Here is a 21,981-nt window from a genome sequence, read left to right as displayed (position 1 = left end):
AAATGACAAACATATCTATATCCAGATTAAACACGGTGTATGAAAAATGACCCTACACATTTTTTACTTAGAGAATTCAATATTTTAAATAAGTATTAAACCAAATAATTAGCGTCCATATTAATCCGCGAGTCGCTCGCTGGTTTCATCCTCTCAGAGGAATATAGTCCTCCGTTTCACAACATTAATTTACAAAACACTAAAAAATTAGGCGATAGGGGTAATATTCATGTTTCCTTGCCAATAGGTAAACCTTAAGATAAACCGTGGTACATTATAAATTAAAAGCGAACACGCGTTTCCTCACTCGTCTTTTCCCCTTGACGGATAAATGAGTTCCGGCCAGCTATGAGGACAGGAAGCGAGGAGACGCTGATGGCGCCCGACTAGAAAACACTAGCAACTAATCGCTTTCGAACACCTAATTTATTTCGCCTCATTCGCGAACGAGAGGAGCAAACAGTCGTCCATCTACGGTAAGAAAATTTCCTAGCTCTAAATAGTGGGGCAAGTTATTTATATATACAATTTGTTGCATGGTGGGCAAAAGAAAACATTCGGGCAGGCTGGCTGCTCCCTGCCCGTGTAGGCCCTCGAGGTCCCCGAGTCGTTCTTCATATCGCCTGAGCGGAAAAAATAATCCGAGAGCGGCGGGAGGGAAAATGGCGCTGCGCAAGCAGGCAGGAGAAAGGGCAGCACATACACACGCATTTATAGAGGGATTGAAGCAAGCAAACAGTAGCCACTCAGTGCTGTGAATAATTACGTGTTTTAAAATTAAATGTAGTTATATTTTCTTCCCTTCAAATTGTTGTAAAAGACGTTTGGTGGTATTAATGTTGGACAATGACCCAAGCCGTGTACAAGCGGTTGTCCATGAGAAGTTTGTGCTGGGAGAAATGCCCAAATCCTAGCTATATAATGTGAGGTGTTGTGGTGGGGTGGGATTAACAGTGTTTCACTGGGTGAAATACAAATGGTTTAGATGACGTTTTATTGTTTATTAAGTGCATTTAACGCAAAGTCCACGTTGTTGTCGGGCTGTTGTTCTGAGGGTGAGTTATCAAGTGTAATGAGCGCTTATGCGGACTGTATATTTTCCTGCGCATAGTCCACATAAGAACATAACATGCTAAATTGGTTGTCACCAAGCTTTTTATTTTCACCAGGGAGTATTATTTATAATACAAGAAAACTGATTCAGAATTATGTTTTCCCCCACTGTGTCCTGGTAAAAGGGGTCAATAACGTGACGCTTTTTTTGTGTGTGTGTGTGACCAATCAGGAAATTTGAGGCCGATTCCGATCTCCGATTTTTAACACTAAGATCGGCAGATACTGATACCGATTTTTATAAAGGTGCCCTTTGCCACACTTTTTTGTTTACCAAAAAACCCCAAAACCATATATCAGAGAAGACAAGTTTGAGTGTGAAGATTTCCAAATATAACTGATATTTTTATAAAAAACACCTTTTGTTCAGGTCATGTAGTGTAATCCTGAGAATGTTTTTTATTTTTGTTTTCATATATTTGTAAAAATTCATAATATTTTTACCCAAAAATAATACCTTGAAAATCTTGTTTGAATATTTGTTTTTTTTGTTTTGACATTTAATATGAAGTGTACACTATTTATTTTTATTTAAAGTGCAAGAAAGTACTTTAATACTTTTAATTTCATGGTTACATCACATTACGTTTTTAAAGTTATTTATTTATTTATTTTGAAAATGCTAGGCTATAAATTGTCAAAAAAAAAATTAGACCAACTTGAGCATAAAGATTCCATTTCTATGAACCTGACACATGGGTTTTTTTTAACTAGATTTTTAAAAGATTTCTCAATTGCCATCATTTCACCTCAGAAAACATTAATTGTCAATGACTCAAAGATATTGTTAGTCAAAACATCAGTAATGTGCATCTCCCTAAGATCATAAAAACCTTTGACTGACCACCCCATGTGTCACAATGTAACATACAGATTATCAAACTTTATCACTGGTAAGTAATGAGAAATGTTTTGAAATCAGTTACAAGTAGTATACAAGATTGTCAAGCAATTAACTGTATAGGCTCATGAATGTAACCAAATATTACATTTTAAATCTTAAGAATCTGTACAAATTTACTTTGGGCTAAAGCCAAACGTTATGTGTGTGCTTATGTGTTTTTTACAGTTCTAAAAATGTAGGTTGGTCCATGTTTTCAGATGCATGCAGTTCAGCCCATCTCAGTATCATTCTCGGGGCACTCTGTCCAATCTAACTGTATTATTGTGTCATAGACACTTTCTCACAGAGCAGAGATGGACTCGGAGGACATGGAGGTGGAGAGCAGCAGTGATGTGGGACATTCTGGGATGGAGGAGCCGTCAGAAAGTGGCATGGGCATGGAGTCTTCAGAGGCCATGTCTGCTGATAGCAGTGATGCGGCTGCTCCTGCCCAGGCCCCAGAATCAGATTGTCATGTAGGACAGAGTTCTGAGGGACTTGTGGTAAGACAGACAACTTAAACATTTGTGTAGCTCCATATGCTAAAGTGTAGATCTAGATTTCATATCAAGGTTACTTTATCTGCTGTGTTGTAGGTTTTTATACCAGAGACCAGCTCAAGCACAGATGTGCGAAGAGTTCATCTCCCAGACTCTTCCTCTGTCGCCCAATCAACCAGTGTTTCTAGCGTCTCCACGGTGACACAATCAGTCCTGGTGTCGGAGTCTGTCCAGGTCCTGGTGCATTCCAGTGCTGTGTCTGAAGGAGGAATGATGATTTCTGATTCCACTGCTTCCACCTCCTCAGATCTTGGCTCAGCTATTGACAAGATCATCGAATCCACAATTGGACCTGACATTATGAATGGTAGAAAAACACTGACAATGTAGTAATACGTTTTTAAGTATTTTTTTCATCTTAATTTTTATAACACCAAAGGAAGTTAAGATTGTAGTCATTATCATCTTTGATGTTTTATTCATATACACTCTACATGCTGGGTACATTATTTCTATCAATGCCCATTTTACAGGATGTATTGCCGTTACGAGTGCAGAAGATGGCAGCGCAGTGACAACGCAGTATGTGATACTTCAAGGACCTGATGATGGTGAGAACACTAGGGATCTTTCAAAGTTAAAGTGTAGTCTTAATTTTAAGGGAGAGTTAACCCAGCAATGAAAATTGTGTCATCATTTACCTCGCCCTCATGTTGGTTGATTTGTCTGTCTTCTGCTGAACACAAAAGGAGTTTATGAATAATGTTCATCTTCTCTTTTCAATACAACAAAAACAATAAAGTGGCAGAAAAATAGTCAAAAGCCATTTTTGTGCTATATTCCATATCTTCTACCTTTTTTGGTACTTTTTGGAGTTTGACAGCCCCTACCATTCCTACCAACCTAGCCATTCTGCTAAAAACAAGACAAGACAAATCACACAGGTTTCAAATGGCATCAGCATGAGTAAATTATAACTTTTCATTTATGGGTAAACTTTACCTTTCCCCTTTGATCACATTCTAGTCTTAATTAGTGTGTGACAAATCTACATAGTTGTTTATTAGTGTCTGGTTTGGCTCAAATTTGCTGGTATTACTGTACTTCCACATTCATGGAGGGAAAGGACCTTTTTTTTTTTTTTTTACAAAAAGAAAAAAGATACAAGAAGTGCGGACTTGTTTTGGCTTTTTAATAAAGACTTCCTGTATGTTAACTGTGTGTAGGAGCACCAATGGTTCCTCAGATGTTTTCCTCTGCACTGTCGCTTCGGCATTTTAATAAGACTTCCTGTGTGTTAACTGTGTGTAGGAGCACCAGTGGTTCCTCAGATGTCTTCCTCTGCACTGTCGAGTCGCATTGCCATTGAAGCTCTTGCTGATGGACCCACCTCCACGTGCCAGGATCAAGCAGACCTATCAGATAACCCGCAGGGCAGCGTGGAACCCGACCAGCCTGGACACTCTGGTTACCGTGGACATGAAGACGGCAGCAGTAGCAGCCATCCAGACCAGACCCAGCACTCCCAGTACATTGAGTGCGGTGAAGGAGATGACTCAGACCAGACCAGAGAGGCTCGATGCATTGAGTGCTCAGGAGCAGAACCAGACCCAACCCCACGTCATTCTGGGGTCACGAACTACAGCGTGGCCGAGTGCAGTGGTACGAATTCTAGCCCTCAGAGATGGCCGTTTTGTTCCTCACGCTACGTTGTGGAATGCAGTGATGGGTACTTGGAGTGCAGAGCAGAAGGGACGGAGCAGACAGAGCATTCCCGTTACATCGACAGCAGCGTGGATGACAGGGAGCGCGTCTCGGCCTCAGAGCAGGAAGGGAGTGTGGCAGAGGAGCCCCAACATTTGTACATGCTGCAGGACGCACCATATGCAGATGAGGGTGCTGTTCGCCACTCACTGGCTGACACAGTGGGTTCGCAGCTCGCTGATCAAATGGACTGCAGTGACAGTTTGCCTGGACCATTCATAAGTAGCAGCGGGAACTATTCTACCCAACCAGAGCCTGAGGTGGTGGAGTCTGGGGTGGTGGCTGAACCAGAGCACAGAACCCCAGATATGGCAGAGCTGGAGGAAATGATGGAGGTGGTGATTGTACAGCAGTTTAAGTGTAAGATGTGCCCATATAAAAGTGTCTCCAAGGATACGCTCATCAACCACATGAGGGACAGACATTTTAAACCACCAGGTAAACAACAACAGGTTATAACTGACCCTTAGCTAGGTTCTGCCCCCCTTGGTTATGGTCGCTCGCTCTGACAAGCTCTGCAGAACTCCCCATGGGAATGAATGGGAGATTGCCGTGAACGGCAAAGTTTTTGGCAAAATATTCTCATAAACAGAATAGATAATATTCCGTTCCAAACCAGTATGACTTTTTTCTTTCATGGAACACAAAAGAAGATGTTAGACAGAATGTTAGCTTCAGTCACCATTCACTTCAATGTATGGAAAAAAGTTACAGTGAAAGTGAATGGAATAGACAGAGACTAACGTTTTGGCTAACACCTTTTTTTTGTGTTCCACGGGAGAGTGAAAGTAATGAAGGTTTGGAACAGAATGAGAATGAGGGACTGTAATGATGATGATGATAGAATTTTCATTTTTGGGTGAACTATCAATTTTCTTTTTGCTTCCGATTGTGCTGTTTCACACTCAGGTGCTCCACCCCCCAAAAAACGTGGCCGGGGTCGTCCACGAAAATCTGAAACTAAAGAGCGACCCGTTTCTGAGGTCAAGAAGGAAGAGCCACCTGAAGAAGATGATGATGACATCATTGATGCAGGTGCCATTGATGATCTTGAAGGTCAGTGGGGTTAATTTAATACAGTTTGCATTTTCCAAAGTCCATAATGTCCTGTTTTTTAAATACATATGTTTTATTTTGCTTTTTAGGCGACAGTGATTATAAGCCAGCTGATGAAGAGGCTAGGCCCAGATCAGCTGCCAGTCATAGCACACCTCCTCCTCCTCCGTGTTCTTCCTCATCTTTCACTACCTTGCGTAAACGGCCCAGAAGAATGGTGGGCCCACCCCGCAAATTCCTTTTCTCCCAAAGTTACTCAGGTCAGTGTTAAAAAACTGGGTATTTATTTAGTTTTCCCAGGTTACAGAATTGCAATAAAACCTCTATATAGCTCTCCTATGTAGCTGGTCATTTGAGAAATTCACAAAAATCTAAATTTCCAAGAAAGTATACTATAAATCTATGAGAAAATTGTGATTTATTTTCACCTGTGTATGAAACAGAAGCACCAGCATTGTCTCAGACGAACTATCCAGGTGACCCTCAAGCTCCTGAAGAGGCAAGCTCCTCTGGATTGGAGAGCAGAACTTCCACATTATCCAATGGGAGTACAGCGGAGCCAGGCATCAGCCAATCAGATTCAGAGAACAAAGATCCCTCATCAAACACTGGCCCTGATGACGTAGAGTTTTTGCCAAGGAAAAGAGGACGGCCTTCCAAACGCTTCCTTCAGAAGAAGTACAAAAAGTACATGAATCGCAAGTATGTGATGAAGGCTTTACCAGTCGTTGATCATCCAAAGCAGATTTTGATCGGTTGATTTGTCAAAATCAACAAAACCTTGAATGACATTCATTTCAAAGATGTAGCTATATATTCAGGATTGTCAGTCTCATTTTCTTTTATATTATTTTTTAAGTAAGTACTACAGATCCCTGAAGCCTCTACTAAGGCCTCATAATTGCTGGATCTGTGGCTCCCGTTTTCTTTCGCAAGAAGATCTCCGTTTCCATGTGGATTCTCATGAAGGAAATGACCCTGAACGCTTCAAGTGTCTGCAGTGTAGCTACCGCTGTAAACGTTGGTCCTCACTCAAAGTAAGAACCAGAGCCCCTCAACTGAGGACCAAGGTTAAATTCATGCTTCAATTTGTAGATCTTAATAATTGAAATATCATAAAAATGTGTTGATATTATTGAATATACTGTGATTTATTGACTTTAGTTCTTGTTCTGTCTGTATTAACTATTTCTTTGCATTTTTATCATAAAGTCCTAAAAGCTTCTTTTCTAACATTCTTGATATGTGTGTCCCATAGGAGCACATGTTCAATCATGAAGGTACGAAACCTTATAAGTGTGAGTCATGTGATTACTCCAGTGTTTATAAGAAAGACGTCATCCGGCATTCGGCTGTCCACAACAAAAGCAAGTAAGACCTGACACATGAGAACATCTCCTTTTCAAATAGTTTCTTGTCATGTTATTTTTTTATGATTTGCTTATTAAAAATCAAATTCTAAAATACTCACTTGTTTGGAATATGAATGAAAATCTGATTGAATTAATTTCATATTTATACATTATATAAAATCTTATTACAGTGGTATTAATATTTTTGTTTCTTTTCCAATTCCCTTTAGGAGTCGGAAGACAGATATGGTAAGATTCCAGAAGTCATGATGCTAACTATCAACAAGCAATCACATTTAAATTAATCACATGACCTGCATCTTATTCTCTCATTCATATAATGTATCAGTTTAGGTTTACATTAAAGTAGTAGTTCAGCCAAAAATGAAAAATCTCTCATAATTTACTAACCTTCATGCCATTTCAGATGTGTATGACTTTGTTTCTTCTGCTGAACTCATGAAGATTTTTAGAAGAATATTTTGACTCTGTAGGTCCATACAATGCAAGTGAATGGGTACCAAAATTTTGAGGCTCCAAAAGCACATAAAGGCAGCATAAAAGTAATCCATAAAATCCCGGGTATACTTAGTTTTTGTGTGTTCTGGATCGGCTCGCGTTGCTTTGCAAAGTATACTCTTCTGACCGCAAGAGAATACTAACGCATTTGACGCATGCCCACTACAGCTGCTTTGTGATACTCTTTTAGTAGAGTCAATGGCAGGCGCATGCGCAGACGATGCACACAAACGAGAACCGCATCTGCCTGTCAAGAAAATCTGGGCCGCGCGCGTTCAGTCTGTGTGGACTGTGCTGATGATGAAATTTGATTCACGCATGCTGTACACAGAGTGATCCGCAATGCGGACACCCAAAGTATACTTTGGTCTTAAGACTCCAGTGGTTAAATCTATATCTTCAGAAGTGAAATGATGGGTGTGGGTGACAGAGATAAATATTTATGTCCTTTTCTTCCTTTATCTCCACTTTTACATTCTTCTTGTGTTTTTGATGATTCCCATTCTTCGTGCATATCGCCACCTACTGGGCAGGAAAGAGAATTTATAGTAAAAAAGGACTTATGCCTAAATATTGATCTATTTCTCGCCCACACCTGTCATATCACTTCAGAAGACATGGATTTAACCACTGGAGTCTTATGGATTACTTTGATGCTGCCTTTGTGTTTTTGTATTTTTTTGCTTCACAGTTCTGGCCACCATTCACTTGCATTGTGGACCAACAGAGCTGAGATATAGATAATTGTTTTAATCTTTTTTTTTATTATTATTATATTTTTTCAGCAAAAGAAAGAAATTCTTACACATCTGGGATGGTGTGAGGGTGAGAAAAACCAAAATTTTTTGGTGAACTATTTCTTTAAAGGGATAGTTCAAGCAAAAAGAAAAAAGTCTGTCATCATTTAAGCACCTTTTAGAAAGTCATTTGAAACCTATGTTACTACCTTCCTTAAAGGAGCAGTTAGGCATAATGTTAGACAGCCTCAGTCACCATTCACTTTCTTCGCATCTTTTTCCCATACAATGAAAGTGCATTGAGACTGATGCTAAGATTCTGCCTAACATCTCCTTTTGTGATCCACGGAAGAAAGTCATATGGGTTTGAAAAAAATGATGGCAATTATTTGTGAAATTTATTTTTGGGTGAACTAGCTCTTTAACTCTTAATGGTTTGATAAAGGGTAGCTTTTCATGCGACAGCAGTCCTACGTTAATCCTTCACAGGTTCCCAAAGTGTCAGAGTTTCCGTGTCCCATCTGCCACCGTGTGTACCCCATGCAGAAACGCCTCACGCAGCACATGAAGACACACAGCACGGAGAAGCCTCACATGTGTGACAAGGTAGGAAAGCCATATCAGCCAGCAGCCATATCACCCTGTAGCTCTCGCCTGATTACCCACTGAAGCTAAGCAGATTTGAGCCTGGTCCGTACATGGATGGGAGACCTCATGAGGAAAGCTAAGGTTTCTGCTGCAAGAGGTGTTAGTGAGGCCAGCAGGGGGTGCTCACCCTGCGGTCTGTTTGGGTCCTAACTGGGTGACACTGTACTGTAAAAAAGGCACAGTCTTTCTGATGAGACATTGAACGGAGGTCCTGACTCTCTGTGGTCATTAAAAATCCCAGGGTAGTTCTCGTAAAGAGTAGGGGTGTAACCCCGGTGTCCTGGCCAAATTCCCCCTATTTAAAAAAAGGCCCTTCTCCCCAGAGTTCTTGCCTCCCCTCACCAGCACCTTGATTTGTTCCAGTTGATTTATTTATTATTTTTTTTATTTTTTTATTATTATTATTATTACCTATTTTTGATTGTTACTTTTGACTTTAAAATAAATAATACTTTTTGTTTAAATCTTATCCTCGTGTGGCCTCCCCTTCATGTTGCACTGCCTTGAGCCAGGTGGTTTGTAACATATGGGGGCTTGTCCGGGATTGTAGCTGGGATCAGGTCAGTAATGTCCTTGGGAATATTTATTTTTTCACAACACATTACATGAGAGGTATTGTGTTAGTGTTGTGTAAAACGCTTTGAGAGTAGAGTCAGAAAAGCGCTATATAAATGTAACATTCATTCATTCAAATCTACAGCTAATCATTGCTGAAGTTCTAATGTGCTGTAGCTGGGCATGTGAAATAATATTTTGTGCATATGGATAGACAAATGGACTGGTTTTGATGGGTTGGACAGGATTTATGCTTTGCTTATTCTAATTTAAATATATCTACCTTGCAGTGTGGGAAATCCTTCAAGAAACGCTACACTTTCAAAATGCATCTTCTCACACACATACAAAACTGCGGCAACAGCTTGTAAGTGAGATGTTAGGTCTCAGTGTATGTGTCTGTTTGCTCCAAAAAACTAAACTCAATCTTAAACACTGTGAAGTTCAGCTTTACATTATGCTCTTGGTGAATGCTTTTTTAACAAGGCATAAGTGCGCATATTGCACAAAGTGGTTATACTAGGACAGATTTCTAGAAGAGTGATCCTCTCTTATCCTTTGTCAGGTTTAAGTGTGAGTTCTGTGAAATAACCTGCAATGACAAGAAAAACTTGCTCAATCATCAGCTATCCCACACCAATGACAAACCTTTCAAATGTGAAGATTGCAAATATTCTACGAGTAAAGAGGATTTCCTGGTGTCCCACATTGCCATTAAACATACGGGTGAGTTCACATTATGAATAAGAAGTTCAATGTTTTTTTAAAGGTTGTTATTCTGGGTTCAGTTCAAGTTAAGCTCAATCAACAGCATTTGTGAAATTATATTGATTACCACAAAAATTAATGTTGACATTCACCTCCTTTTCTTTAAAAAAAAAGAAGCAATAATCGAGGTTACAGTGAGGCACTTACAATGGAAGTGAATGGGGGCCAAAATACTCACTTTTTCAAAAGTATAGCTTCAAGAGATAAACAATATGTGTGTAAGCATAATTTTAGTGTGTAAAGTTATAGCCTGTTTAACAACTTCATTGTCATGACGATGTAGTCACCAAACCCTAAAATGACTATAAAAATTACAATTTAAACAACTTTACATCTCAAATAATACATGAGTTTTAACAGAAGAATTAATTTTAGTGCGTTTATAAAATTATAAGCTTCAAATTTCTGCCTTTTAAACCCTCCAGAAATTAGCCACATTCACTTCCACTGTAAGTGCCTCACTGTAACCTCTAATTTTTTTTATTTTTTATTTTTTTTAAAGAAAAGTTGGGATGAGTCTAAATAATTTTTTGTGGTAATCAACATTTTTCCACAAATGTTGTCAATTGAGCTAAATTTGTATTGAACCCAGAATATTCCTTTAAAATACCTTCTTTTGTCATTTTAATGTAATGAAGTAGTCACAAAGTATTTAGATTGTATATTAATTACTATGATAAAACAAAAAAAATAAACTGCTCCATCCAAAGCAATTTACAACAAACTTCTTGCAAAGACACACAGATATCTTTCTGTATCAACTTTATCCTCTCAAAGAAGGCACAAAGATCTCAGTAATTCACTTTTAGATGAGATCGAACCTACAACTTTTAGTAGCCCTTTAAACCACCACTTGCATAACTACTGGAAGTTTCATTAAGCTTGTAATGTCATACATATTTAACTTTCTTGAAAGTGTTGAAAGTTTTGCTGACCTGCCATGTCTGTCCATCATTACCTGCCACTCAGGTGAAAAGCCCTTCTCCTGTGACATGTGCCACTTCACGACCCGACACAGGAAGAACCTTCGGCTGCATGTGCAGTGTCGTCACCCTGAGGCCTTCGAGGAGTGGAGTCATTTGCACCCTGAGGAGCCCATCCGTCGCCGCCAGAAACCTGTTTTCACCTCACAGCAGATTGAAGAGCTTAGGTTGCAGCATGAGACGCAGGGACTTCAGGGTACAATTGTGAGTATACATACACACCAGAAAGTATTTGGCCACTTATGGACACTTAAGTCACACTGAGCATTTGACAATACTTTTTGTCTTCATTGTGAACAATATATCTACCGATTTATCACTTCAAAACCTAAAAAACTTGAAATGTTTTGCTTAAAGTGTGTTTGTGCTATATTTCTATCTATATTCAAATCATCAACCTTTTATCATTATTTCACTGCCACTCTATATACAGTACATGCATTTAAATACGCATGAATGAATTGTGCCATGTAATGAAGTTTTAATATAATAAGATAATCCTCTTTCGTACTCTAAGGTGTCAGTGGACCCCATCACTCTCCAAACCATGGAGTCCATGGGGAACACCTCTATATCACAAGATGCCCTGGGAAACACTACCATCATTTACGAGCAAGGTCAGTAGAAAAGTTCTCCAGCCTAATGCTAGTCTAGCCCTTAAATATTTTGGCAGCCACTTAAATTGCAGCATGTAATTTTGAATTTGCCTACACATATTATTACAAAATTTCACCTTTCATCTTGTATTATATTAATAGTCAGCTCACAGTGCTAAATTTGATTGTTATCCCTGCACACAGCCCAGACTGCAGACCTCTCAGCCCAGAATGCCCTAGACCTGCTGCTGAACATGAGTAATGCAAGAGAACTGCAGGTACTGTACTGACACAGTCATCTGTCATTTATGTATAGAATAAGGTGATAAAAACCTCATATTTAGGCTTGTAATGTTAGGATATGAAGGTACCATTAACTGATTCAAGTGCTTTCGACATTTTTGCAGATACCAAACAACTATAGGCCAAATACTGATTATGAATTTTTGTAACTAGATTTTTGTTTTACTTTTGAATTACTCCTGTAAATAAACAGTTGAATGATGCCCCTACAAAGGCATTTAGCAATTTACACTGAGCATTATTGGATTGGATCGGATCTGTTAATTGGATGCATTACAGGCTTACATTACAAGACATTCACATTGAAAAAAAAAAAATTCAAATATGACCATTCTTTTATAGAGGTTGTTATTGCACTAAACAGCTTTTACCTGTAATGACAGAACATAAAATAAACTCAAAAAATAACTCAAGTTCCTTGATAACTCAAAACCTTGATACTTCAGAGAGAGAAAAATGGGACAAGAATTACAAAATAAACTTTTTTGCTTTTTCACAGCTCAGTCAGTTTTGTTACACATGTTGTGTATACAGACATGTGGACAAGAAACACCCAACATGCTTTACATTTTCCAGATGTCATTCTTTTATGTAGGTATTTAAGTGATTATCAATGACTATAGGTGATTTCATATGCAGAAAAAAGCTGATTAAATACCCTATGCAACACCACTGTATGTACCCAAGTAATTATAAAGAAACTTTGCCTTGTTCATGGTAAAAGCCGATTTGTAGTGGTTTTCATCAAAAACTGGCTGATAAATCAGTGTCCCGTACATTGGAGCATCTCTAGAAGTCATCAGACGGCTGACCTAAGATTATTATTTGACCTTTATCTGCTGGTGAATCGCATTACGCTATAATCATATGTAAAAGGGAGAGTAGATCCAACACAGCGTTTATCTTTAGAATCTAAGCAGTGCCCGTTCTCTGTGATGTCCCCTCTCAGGTGGCGGTGCTGAAAACAGATGGTAAGACTCTGGAGAATGGGTCTTGGCCTGGAGCTGGCTCTGGGGGTCAACCTCAAAAGATTGTGACCTTCCATGTGTCAGAGAACGGAGATACTCTGGTGCAGGAGGCGTTTGAGACAGCTACAGGAACCGTGGAGCAAGAAGAGGCTACTGGTGTGTCACAGGAAGTGGCAGAGATTGGCATCAGTACATACGAGGGAGAAGATTTCAGTGTGGTGGAACAGGCTGCGGAGGAAATTCCTGCCACTGGAACAACACACAGGTACCATTTAATGTCTTAAAATGTCATAAATATTTAAGATCCTGCACTATTTCGAGGTCACTTATCATGTTAACTGCTTTGTACAAAAGGTCAGATTTCCTTTTCATGCAGGGATAACATGGATCACCAGATTTTGCACACCCTTGTGGAGTGCATGCAAGCTCGAGTGCTTGCTATCATTAAAGCTAAGGGGGGACATTCTAAGGGGCCGTACAGACCGAATGCGTTCTTGTGCACAAAAAGACTAGACACAGCACAAGGAATAGAACAGAACGCAGGTGTCTTGACGTGTTTATAAAAGATGAATCTTTTGTAAACCTGTCACAGCATCTAAAAATGCAGAAAATATAGTGAGACTCGGTGCAATGGTCAAAGATGTCCATCTAGTGCATGTTTACATAGAAAAGCAACTGAAAAACAGCGCAGACACATGCAGGAACGCTAAGAAAGTCTGAAATTGTTACTTTTTCAATTAAACCTTTCACTCAAATTATTATTCTGATAATATAAAATAAATAAATAGAAAAATGCTAAATCGTAGCAGTTCAGTAGTGGTATCAGACTTTTGGACCCCACTGTATATTTTTATTATGCAGTGCTGTACAAAACTTTATTGATGATAATCCTTTATGGTGTGTGTGTGTGTGTGTGTGTGTGTGTGTGTGTGTGTGTGTGTGTGTGTGTGTGAGCAGTTTAGAGGAGCCCTCAGCAGAGCCTCAGTTGATGGAAGTGAGCACCGAGCCCTTGTCCATCTCTACATCTCTGAAAGAGAGTAAAGAGAAGTTTTACCTGAGCTCAGGTCTCACGGATGGAGTCCTGCAGCAGGTGGAGGTGAGATTGGGTTTGTTACTTCACAGAAAGAATAATCAATGTTGTTTTATTTCCCAGTGGAAAGCACAATTGATGAAATTATTTTCCTGCAGCTGAGCAGTGAAGCTCCAGGCTCCCCTTCTCTGTGTCCATCACCCTCTTCTCAACAGTTCAACAACAAACGCTTCTCCTGCCGGATCTGCATGGAAGCTTTCCATGGCCGCTCAGACATGGAGAACCACAAGAGGGCGCACTTAGACCCCAAAACGTTTAAATGCCCCGACTGTGACTTCACAGCACCTTCCTGGCCAGAGGTCAAGGTATGAGGGTCTTATCATTTACATTTTATATCAATGTTTTGTTTTAGATTTTATTTTCATGATTTGTTTGAAAAATAAATTAGCACTCTGAATAATTTTGGTGTGTGAAATGCTTCTTATAATAAAGTTATATAATCCTAGTCTCACATGGCCATGCACGCTTATTTGAGGCCTCATAAATGCACCAGCTGCAGTTTTGCCTCTAAGAACAAGAAAGACCTGAGACGCCACATGATGACACACACCAACGAGAAGCCTTTCGCTTGTCAGGTCTGCGGACAAAGGTGCTGTCCCTGATTCTATTTGACTCTTCATTATATTCAGATTCTGTTGATCTCTATTTGACAGCTTTGATGGTCTGTTCTATTTTGAAGTTCTACAGATCTGAAGTTTTTATTTTTTTATTTTTTTATATCACATATATCCATCTTTTTTTATTTATTCTGCAACGTTTCCATATTGCTAGTACTCGGATAGCTTTCTTGCTCTTTATACAATATGATAAAATATGAAAAGCATATTGTTGGTCAGTTATGATTCGAGAATAGGTACTTTGTGATTTAATATAAAGCTTCTTTTTTCTTTTTTTTTTACCACATATAGGGATAAAGACAACACACACTGAGTCTGAGTTTCTCTTTTAGGTTCAACCGTAATGGCCATCTGAAGTTCCATATGGAGAGGCTTCACACTCAGGAGGCCTCGCCCCGTAAAAGCCGCTCTGTCCCCTCTCAACAGACCATCATTGTTAACAGCGATGAAGAGGCTTTAGCCACACTGCAGAGTGAGTGCTGACTACTGTCTCTCAGCTTTACTCATTATGAAACTGATGCATTTAATTGATAGAAATAATCCCAAACAGCCTTGTTCTCTCCCTCACAACTGATTACTTGAAGACTTGCTATGCTACAATTATAATATAATACTTATACTTCCTGGCTAAATTATTATATTGCTCTTGTATGTGTGTGTGGGTGTATTCTATATCTGTAAGCGGGTCAGGCAGTGATCAGTCCAGAGAGGTTGCAGCAGGCTTTGGGTCAGGAGCACATCATTGTGACCCAGGATCAGACTCTTTCTGACCAGGTATATCCCAATAAATTATCCATTAGCAGTCATATTCTTGTCAATGGCAGTTTTTTGGCAGGCACAGGACCCCTTGGAAGTATGTGGTTTGAATTGTGCCATCTATGCTTATAAGCCATAAATGTCATGTGACCTAATTACTCTGGAGCCGAATATGAAGTCCTGACAGCACTGATTGGCTGATAGCACCACAGGAATGCACACAGCCTTAAATAGTTCAGTCAAAAATTAAAATTCTCTCATCATTTAATCCTCATGCCATCCCAGATGTGTATGACTTTCTTCTGAAAATAAACAAAAATGTTTAGAAAAGTAACTCCGCTCTGTTGGTCATTCCATGCAAGTGAATGGTGACCAGAACTTTAAAGCTCCAAAAAGCACAAAAAGGCATCCTAAAAGTAATCCATACTATTCCCGTGGTTTAATCCATGTCTTCAGAAGAAATATGATAAGTGTGGGTGAGAAACGGATCGATAATGATAGTAAAAACTAAATTAATTAATGATCTGTTTCTCACCCACACCTATCATATTGCTTCTGAATACATGGATTAAACCACTGGAGTCTTTATTAGCAACTGTGACATCAAAGATGTGTGAAAAGTAAGTCCATTTCACACTTTTAGGGTTTCTTAAAAAAATCTTTCACTGGTAAAATATTTACTATAATTTAATTCTTGCGATTTATATGCTGCCTACGTTTGTATGTGTGTCAGAATACATGACAACTTTTGAATGGTTGTCAATGAAGAAAGGTGCTTTTTGCCCTAAAGAACGGTTTAGTTGTGGCATTTAACAGTAGGGGCTAGCTGGATCATGCTAACCAATTAAACCTTGACCCTCTGGCACTCTGAGAGGAAGAGCTTGTGATTGGACAATGGCCAAAAAGAATCAGCCAATCACAGAGCTGCTCGGTAAGCTTGCATTTACTAACAGACTGAAAGCTTTGATTATTCTCTTTTACCAGGTTTAAGGTCTATTAAATTTGACTGAATGGATTGAAAAACTTGTTTTAGACTAAATGCTTATTTTCTCAGGAGGAGGCGACATATATTCAGCAGATCACAACAGTTGATGGACAGACGGTACAGCACTTAATGACTGGAGATAATCAGGTCACTGAGGTACTCATTTTCGAACACATTTTTGATTCTGCTTAAATTTACATGACTTTTAGCTGCTGTCTCAGATGGGACAATGTCTCATTAATGTTGTAAGGGCCGAATGAAACAATGCCACTAAACAGGTTCAATGAGAGCCTGATGCACTCATGATCAATGCAAATCACATTCTGATGGCTATCATTCCTTCCTATGGCCTGTTTCTCTTAGGTCCAGTACATCATCTCCCAGGACGGAGTTCAGCACTTAATCCCACGGGAATATGTGGTAGTATCTGATGGCAACCACATTCAGGTTAGTGTCTTTACAAAAGGACATCTCTAACCAAATGGTCCAGAATCCTCAAGGAGAGGTTTTCAATGAAAGGTCCTTTAAAAGCTTAGAACAGGCTCAACTGGTCTGTAACAGCAACTTGAAATGCATTTAGAGTGTCATTCATGGTCTGTAGGACATTAAGTAAAGACAAAAAATTCTGTCTGTGATTTCTAGATGGAGGATGGAGAGATCGCTCACATTCATTATGAACACGATGGGACGTTTCTGCAGGAGCAGCAGGTTAAGCTCACAGCAGAACACAAACACTGATGCTTTTGCATTGCTGCATAGCTTAAAAAGCATAAATGTCTGTGAACACTTTTTTTTAAATTCAGGAAAGCACACATATGCTCTTTCCCAAAAAACCTATTCAGCTGCGTACTGCCTATATATGCAGCTGCTTTCTAAGGCAGCATCCTAACCAGCATGGAACCTCATGATGTGACCCATTTGGAACATATTTGGTACACATAGCCAGCAAATCTGTGTGCCACTCAAATGGTGCTCTGCTCAATACACTCAGCATACAAATTATTTCAGTAGTGTGACATCGGTATGACATCAGTATCAAACATAGCGTACACAATATATTGAGTAAAATAATCAAATTTTAAGAACAATAAACCATTTTTAGCGACACCATCCATTATTTCATAATTTCATTAATAAAAATTTATAATCAATATTTCACATTGTTGTTTATTTTTAACTCTCTTCTGTGGTGGTCAGATTGATGGACAGATCCAGTATGTTCCCATCACTGCCGAGCAACAGATTGTCACCCCTGAGGACCTGGAGGCTGCCGCCCATTCCGCTGTCACCGGTATAATCTTTCTCCAGCTCTGACCTTGTTATACTTTACCTGGACAAGTTTGATCACCCTCAGTGCCAAGAGCAAAATGTTTTTTATAACTTTCTGGTAATGGAAGAGAGAATATTGAGGGATGGAAGCAACCAGTGTTGGGTAACGTTACTTTTAAAAGTAACTCGTTAGAATATTGCATTACTCCTTAAAAAAGTAACTTAATTAAAAAGTTAATTTTTATGGAAAGTAAAGCGTTAAATTACTTTCGTGTTATTTTTGCGTTACTTTTTTCTCACAGTCACTTTCTCTTGCGGTTGATACAACTTGAATGGAATCTTTATTAATGCTACCAAAATGTCATAAAAACAGTTTGTTTCGTGAATCAAACTACTTGTTTATTATAAAACAAAAATGTAGAATCTTTTTAGAAAAAGTTATTTTCTTTGCGTACACAATCGATGTCTAACCTTGCTTGGAGTCGATCCAGAGTCAGCTTTTTTTCATCCCATTCACCCAGTTACAGTAAGCTGTAACACGAAGCAGTTTTGATGCATAAGTAAGTGAATTGAGCAAGTATTTCACCCTGTGTATCATGTCGTGGCCAGTGGAAGACTAATCTTATAATCCCTCTGCTTAAACATATTTACTGATTTTTTTTTTTTGTTATTATTAATTTTTTTTTATGCAATGTGTATTAACATGAATCAATCACGTTTCACTCAACCGAATGTTGACCTCATATTACGCTAAAACACGCAATTTTCTCAGCATTTATAGCTAATGCGCATGCTCGTTAGTGAGTTGATTGACAGGCGATGTCTGTATCTAAAAGGTGATTGGCTCTTTTATCTGCAAGGACGGGACTTCCTTTCTACATCCATTCACTGTTGGGTGATAGAGCTTCTTGGTTGGATGTTCTAATTCATTTAAATAGAAGTGACTCGACTCTGCTAAATAGTCTCTGGCCTCAAACTCTATAGAACTACAATGCCCATCATGCACTATATCTCCTCCCCGAAGTTTGCACACTTTAACTACAGATTTCAAAAGTAGATGTGTACAAATGCAACGTATTACTTTATTTAAAAAGTAACTCCGATATTATGGTCTAAAATAAAAAAGATATTGTGTTACTTTACTCGTTACTCGAAAAATATGTCTGATTACGTAACACGTGCTACTTGTAACGTGTTACTACCCCCAACACTGGAAGCAACCGACACTTGTGTATCAGAAGTGATGTGATTGATGGGTATGTTTGTGTGTAGCTGTTGCAGATGCAGCCATGGCTCAGGCGCAGACAGTTTACACAGAGGCCACACCTGAACAACTAGAACAGCTGCAGCAACAGGGCATCCAATATGATGTCATAACATTTACTGAGGAATAGAAAATAAATACACTCTGATTTTGAACACCAACACACACACAGAATTTTGCGGCTCGTGGCTGCTCCATATGACTGCAGTGGACATCACAGACAATGATGATCATCAATCAGACCGAGATGTTCCACAGACTCAAATTATCTTCTGCCAGAATTGTCCAGTAAGAGGGTGAATGTACTGTTAGATGCACTCTACAAATTATACAAATCATGCCTTTATATTTATATATCATATTTAAAATGATTTATCTTTGCGCGCCTACAGTGTGTTTCCCTTGTAAAGATAAAGAAAAAAGAAAACAGTGCAACCTGTATAGAGAATTCTGTATTTAATTCTGTGTTGCTGTGGTGTACTACCATGGATGCTACTTCTACTGTTCCTCTGATTTAGACAGAATTGGAATTGCACAAGTGTGTAAAAAGTATTGGACGATTGATATATCTTGTTTTCATATGGTTCCTAGCTGTAGCTAAAATAAAGGTGGGTTTATTTTCATTTTACATGAAACACTGTTTCGTCTTTAGCTTCTTCAGTTTTAAAAAGACTTTTACTTTGTCTATAAAGATGCCTGCAGAAATTAACTTAAAGTGCATACCAAATAAATCATGTCTTCTTTATCTGAACTTTACATTGTTAAAGTATTTATGCTTTTTTGACGTTCAGTTCAACATCACAGATATTGTGATGTACAGTACAAGAGAACAGATCTGTTGTACCTTTTAGATACTTAGGTTTGTGGATCAAAGATTGAGGATGACTCTTTAGTTAAAAAACAGCAAAATAATTGCACCATTCACTTGATATTCCCTGGCACATCTAAAATATTATATTGAATATACAGTGTATAGATACGTAAAATTAAATGCTCCAGCCAGTGCAACAATGGTCTTTTGGTGGTTATATTGGGGACGTTTGTACACTGATAAGTATAATCATTTAATTCTATTAATGTAAAGGATAATTACCAGTCATACAATTAGAAAATTTGCCTCGGGATCATCTATAAAGTGATTTATTAATATTATTATTTTTCTTTTAAATCATGAAATCAGAAATCATGAATGCCTGGAAAGTTTATCTTTCCAGGAATTCATTACAAGAACATATAACATGTCTCAACAAGAACATATACAAGTTTCAAACTGGATCAGAAAAACTATTTAACACCTAAACATCATTGGTCACACTTTTTGTGGAGCTGCTTATACTTGCATTTTGTTATTTACGGTGATGTGAAAAAGTGTTTGCCCTCTTCCTGGTTTCTTCTATTTTTGTGTTTTTCATTCTAAATTGTTTAGATCTTCATACAAGATATAACATAAAACAAAGGCAACCTGAGTAAACACGAAATACAGTTTTCAAAAAAGTTATCCAACACCTATATCACCCATGTGAAAAACTAACTGCCCCCTTAAATTTAATAGCTGGTTGTGCCACCTTTAGCAGCAACATCTGCAACCAAACACTTCCAATAACTGGAGATCAGTCTTTCACAACGCTATGGTGGAATTTTGGCCCACTCTTCTTTGCAGAACTGCTTTAGTTCAGCTACATTGGAGGGTTTTCGAGCATGAACTGCCCGTTTAAGGTCCTGTCACAGCATCTCTATCGAATTCAAGTCAGGACTTTGACTAGGCCACTCCAAAACTTTAATTTTGCTTCTTTTGAGCCATTCAATGATGGACTTACTCCTATGCTTTGGATCATTGTCTTGCTGCATAATCCAGTTGCGCTTGAGCTTCAACTCATGGACTGATGACCAGACGTTCTCCTTTAGTATTTTGTGGTAGAGAGCAGAATTCATGTTTCCCTCAATTATTGCAAGTCACCCTGGCCCTGAAGCAGCAAAGCATCCCCACACCATCACACTACCACCACCATGCTTGATGGTATGTTCTTTTTGTGGAATTTTGTGTTTGATTTATGCCAGGTGTAACGGGACGCCTGTCTTCCAAACAGTTCCACTTTCAATTCATTAGTCCACAGAACATTCTCCCAAAAGATTTGAGGATCATCAAGGTGTGTTTTGGCAAAATTCAGACAAGCCTTAATATTCTTCTGGGTTAGCAGTGGTTTTCGCCTCGCCACTCTTCCATGGATGGCAGTTTTGGCCAGTGTCTTTCTGATAGTGGAGCAACCTTTATTGATGCGAGAGAGGTCTGCAGTTCCGTGGATGTTGTCCTTGGCTTTTTTGTGACTTCCTGAATGAGTTGTCGCTGTACTCTTGGAGGAATTTTGGAAGGTCGGCCACTTCTGGGAAGGTTCCCTACTGTGCCAAGTTTTCTCCATTTGGAGATAATGGCTCTTACTGTGGTTCTTTGCACTCAAAAAACTGAAACATGTTGTTTTATCAAACTGTTGTTTGATAAAATGAAATTAAGTATTTTGAAACAATTAAAACTAAATAATTTATGAGATGAAGTGTTATTTTAATTCAATCTAAATTAACCCTTGTAAGTTACTCAGAGGTCCTTAGAGGACAAAAATGTCCACGTCAAAAAATTGCCATAATAATATTATATATTAATATTATTTTCCACTTTCAATGAGTTAATTTTTTTTAACCAACATCAGTCCTGATAATAACTACCAAATATTCATTCATTTTAAGGATTTTAATCCTTTAAATGCCATTTTGTTTATATAATGCCACTGTTATGGGACAAAGTATATTGAAATAACTTTATTTTGTGTTAATTTTTATACTTTGTTTTATGATCAGGTTCCTAGATTAAGTGCTTATAGTCACCTTTGGCTTGCTCACTGGAAGCCTAAAGGCAATAAGTTTGAAGGTATAATTTTCAATCGCATTATTCATATAAACCGCACAATGAGGACTTTAAGACATCACGGCATCATTTTCTGTTTCCTGTTACAGCATAATTTTCTGTGAAGCTGCTTTGAAACAATGTTGTGAAAAGTGCAATACAAATAAAAATTAAAGCTGCAAGCAGCGATGTGGATTCCTCTTCAAAACTGCAGATTATGTAAAAATTGAGATGGTAGAGACATGTACTTCACACATGTACACAACATCTCATTAATTTGTTATTAAACATTGCAAGAGTCTTCATATGAACTGGTGATTGAATCAAAGTTTCGGTTTTATGACTAGCGAATTTGTAAA

The 21,981-nt window shown here is 38.5% G+C and overlaps 1 protein-coding gene across 8 annotated transcripts; it reads left to right on the top strand.

The window, feature by feature from the left end:
- The first annotated feature begins 51 nt into the window (after positions 1–51).
- Positions 52–19,482, top strand: LOC127423998 (zinc finger protein 335-like). Of its 8 annotated transcripts, none has more exons than XM_051668739.1 (28): positions 52–476; positions 2,290–2,499; positions 2,593–2,863; positions 3,030–3,107; positions 3,808–4,698; positions 5,170–5,316; positions 5,406–5,576; positions 5,760–6,018; positions 6,176–6,353; positions 6,575–6,687; positions 6,899–6,917; positions 8,414–8,530; positions 9,418–9,494; positions 9,693–9,853; positions 10,865–11,082; positions 11,396–11,495; positions 11,679–11,752; positions 12,727–13,010; positions 13,703–13,841; positions 13,934–14,140; positions 14,282–14,424; positions 14,785–14,924; positions 15,135–15,226; positions 16,263–16,349; positions 16,557–16,640; positions 16,836–16,901; positions 17,391–17,484; positions 18,735–19,482. In XM_051668739.1, exons 2-28 carry the CDS (start codon positions 2,311–2,313, stop codon positions 18,854–18,856), a joined length of 4,521 nt encoding a protein of 1,506 aa, XP_051524699.1. In that variant the 5' UTR covers positions 52–476; positions 2,290–2,310; the 3' UTR covers positions 18,857–19,482. The 8 variants fall into 8 exon arrangements, 6 of the variants coding, with proteins under 6 accessions (XP_051524699.1, XP_051524696.1, XP_051524698.1 ...); XM_051668736.1 differs by having other exon boundaries at positions 8,393–8,530; XM_051668738.1 differs by having other exon boundaries at positions 52–1,055; positions 8,393–8,530.
- Positions 19,483–21,981: the final 2,499 nt, after the last annotated feature.

This window comes from Myxocyprinus asiaticus, chromosome 33 (assembly GCF_019703515.2).
Source record: "Myxocyprinus asiaticus isolate MX2 ecotype Aquarium Trade chromosome 33, UBuf_Myxa_2, whole genome shotgun sequence".
In the NCBI taxonomy this organism is placed as follows: Eukaryota; Metazoa; Chordata; class Actinopteri; order Cypriniformes; family Catostomidae; genus Myxocyprinus; species Myxocyprinus asiaticus.
This window is presented reverse-complemented; position numbering and strand designations above follow the sequence as displayed.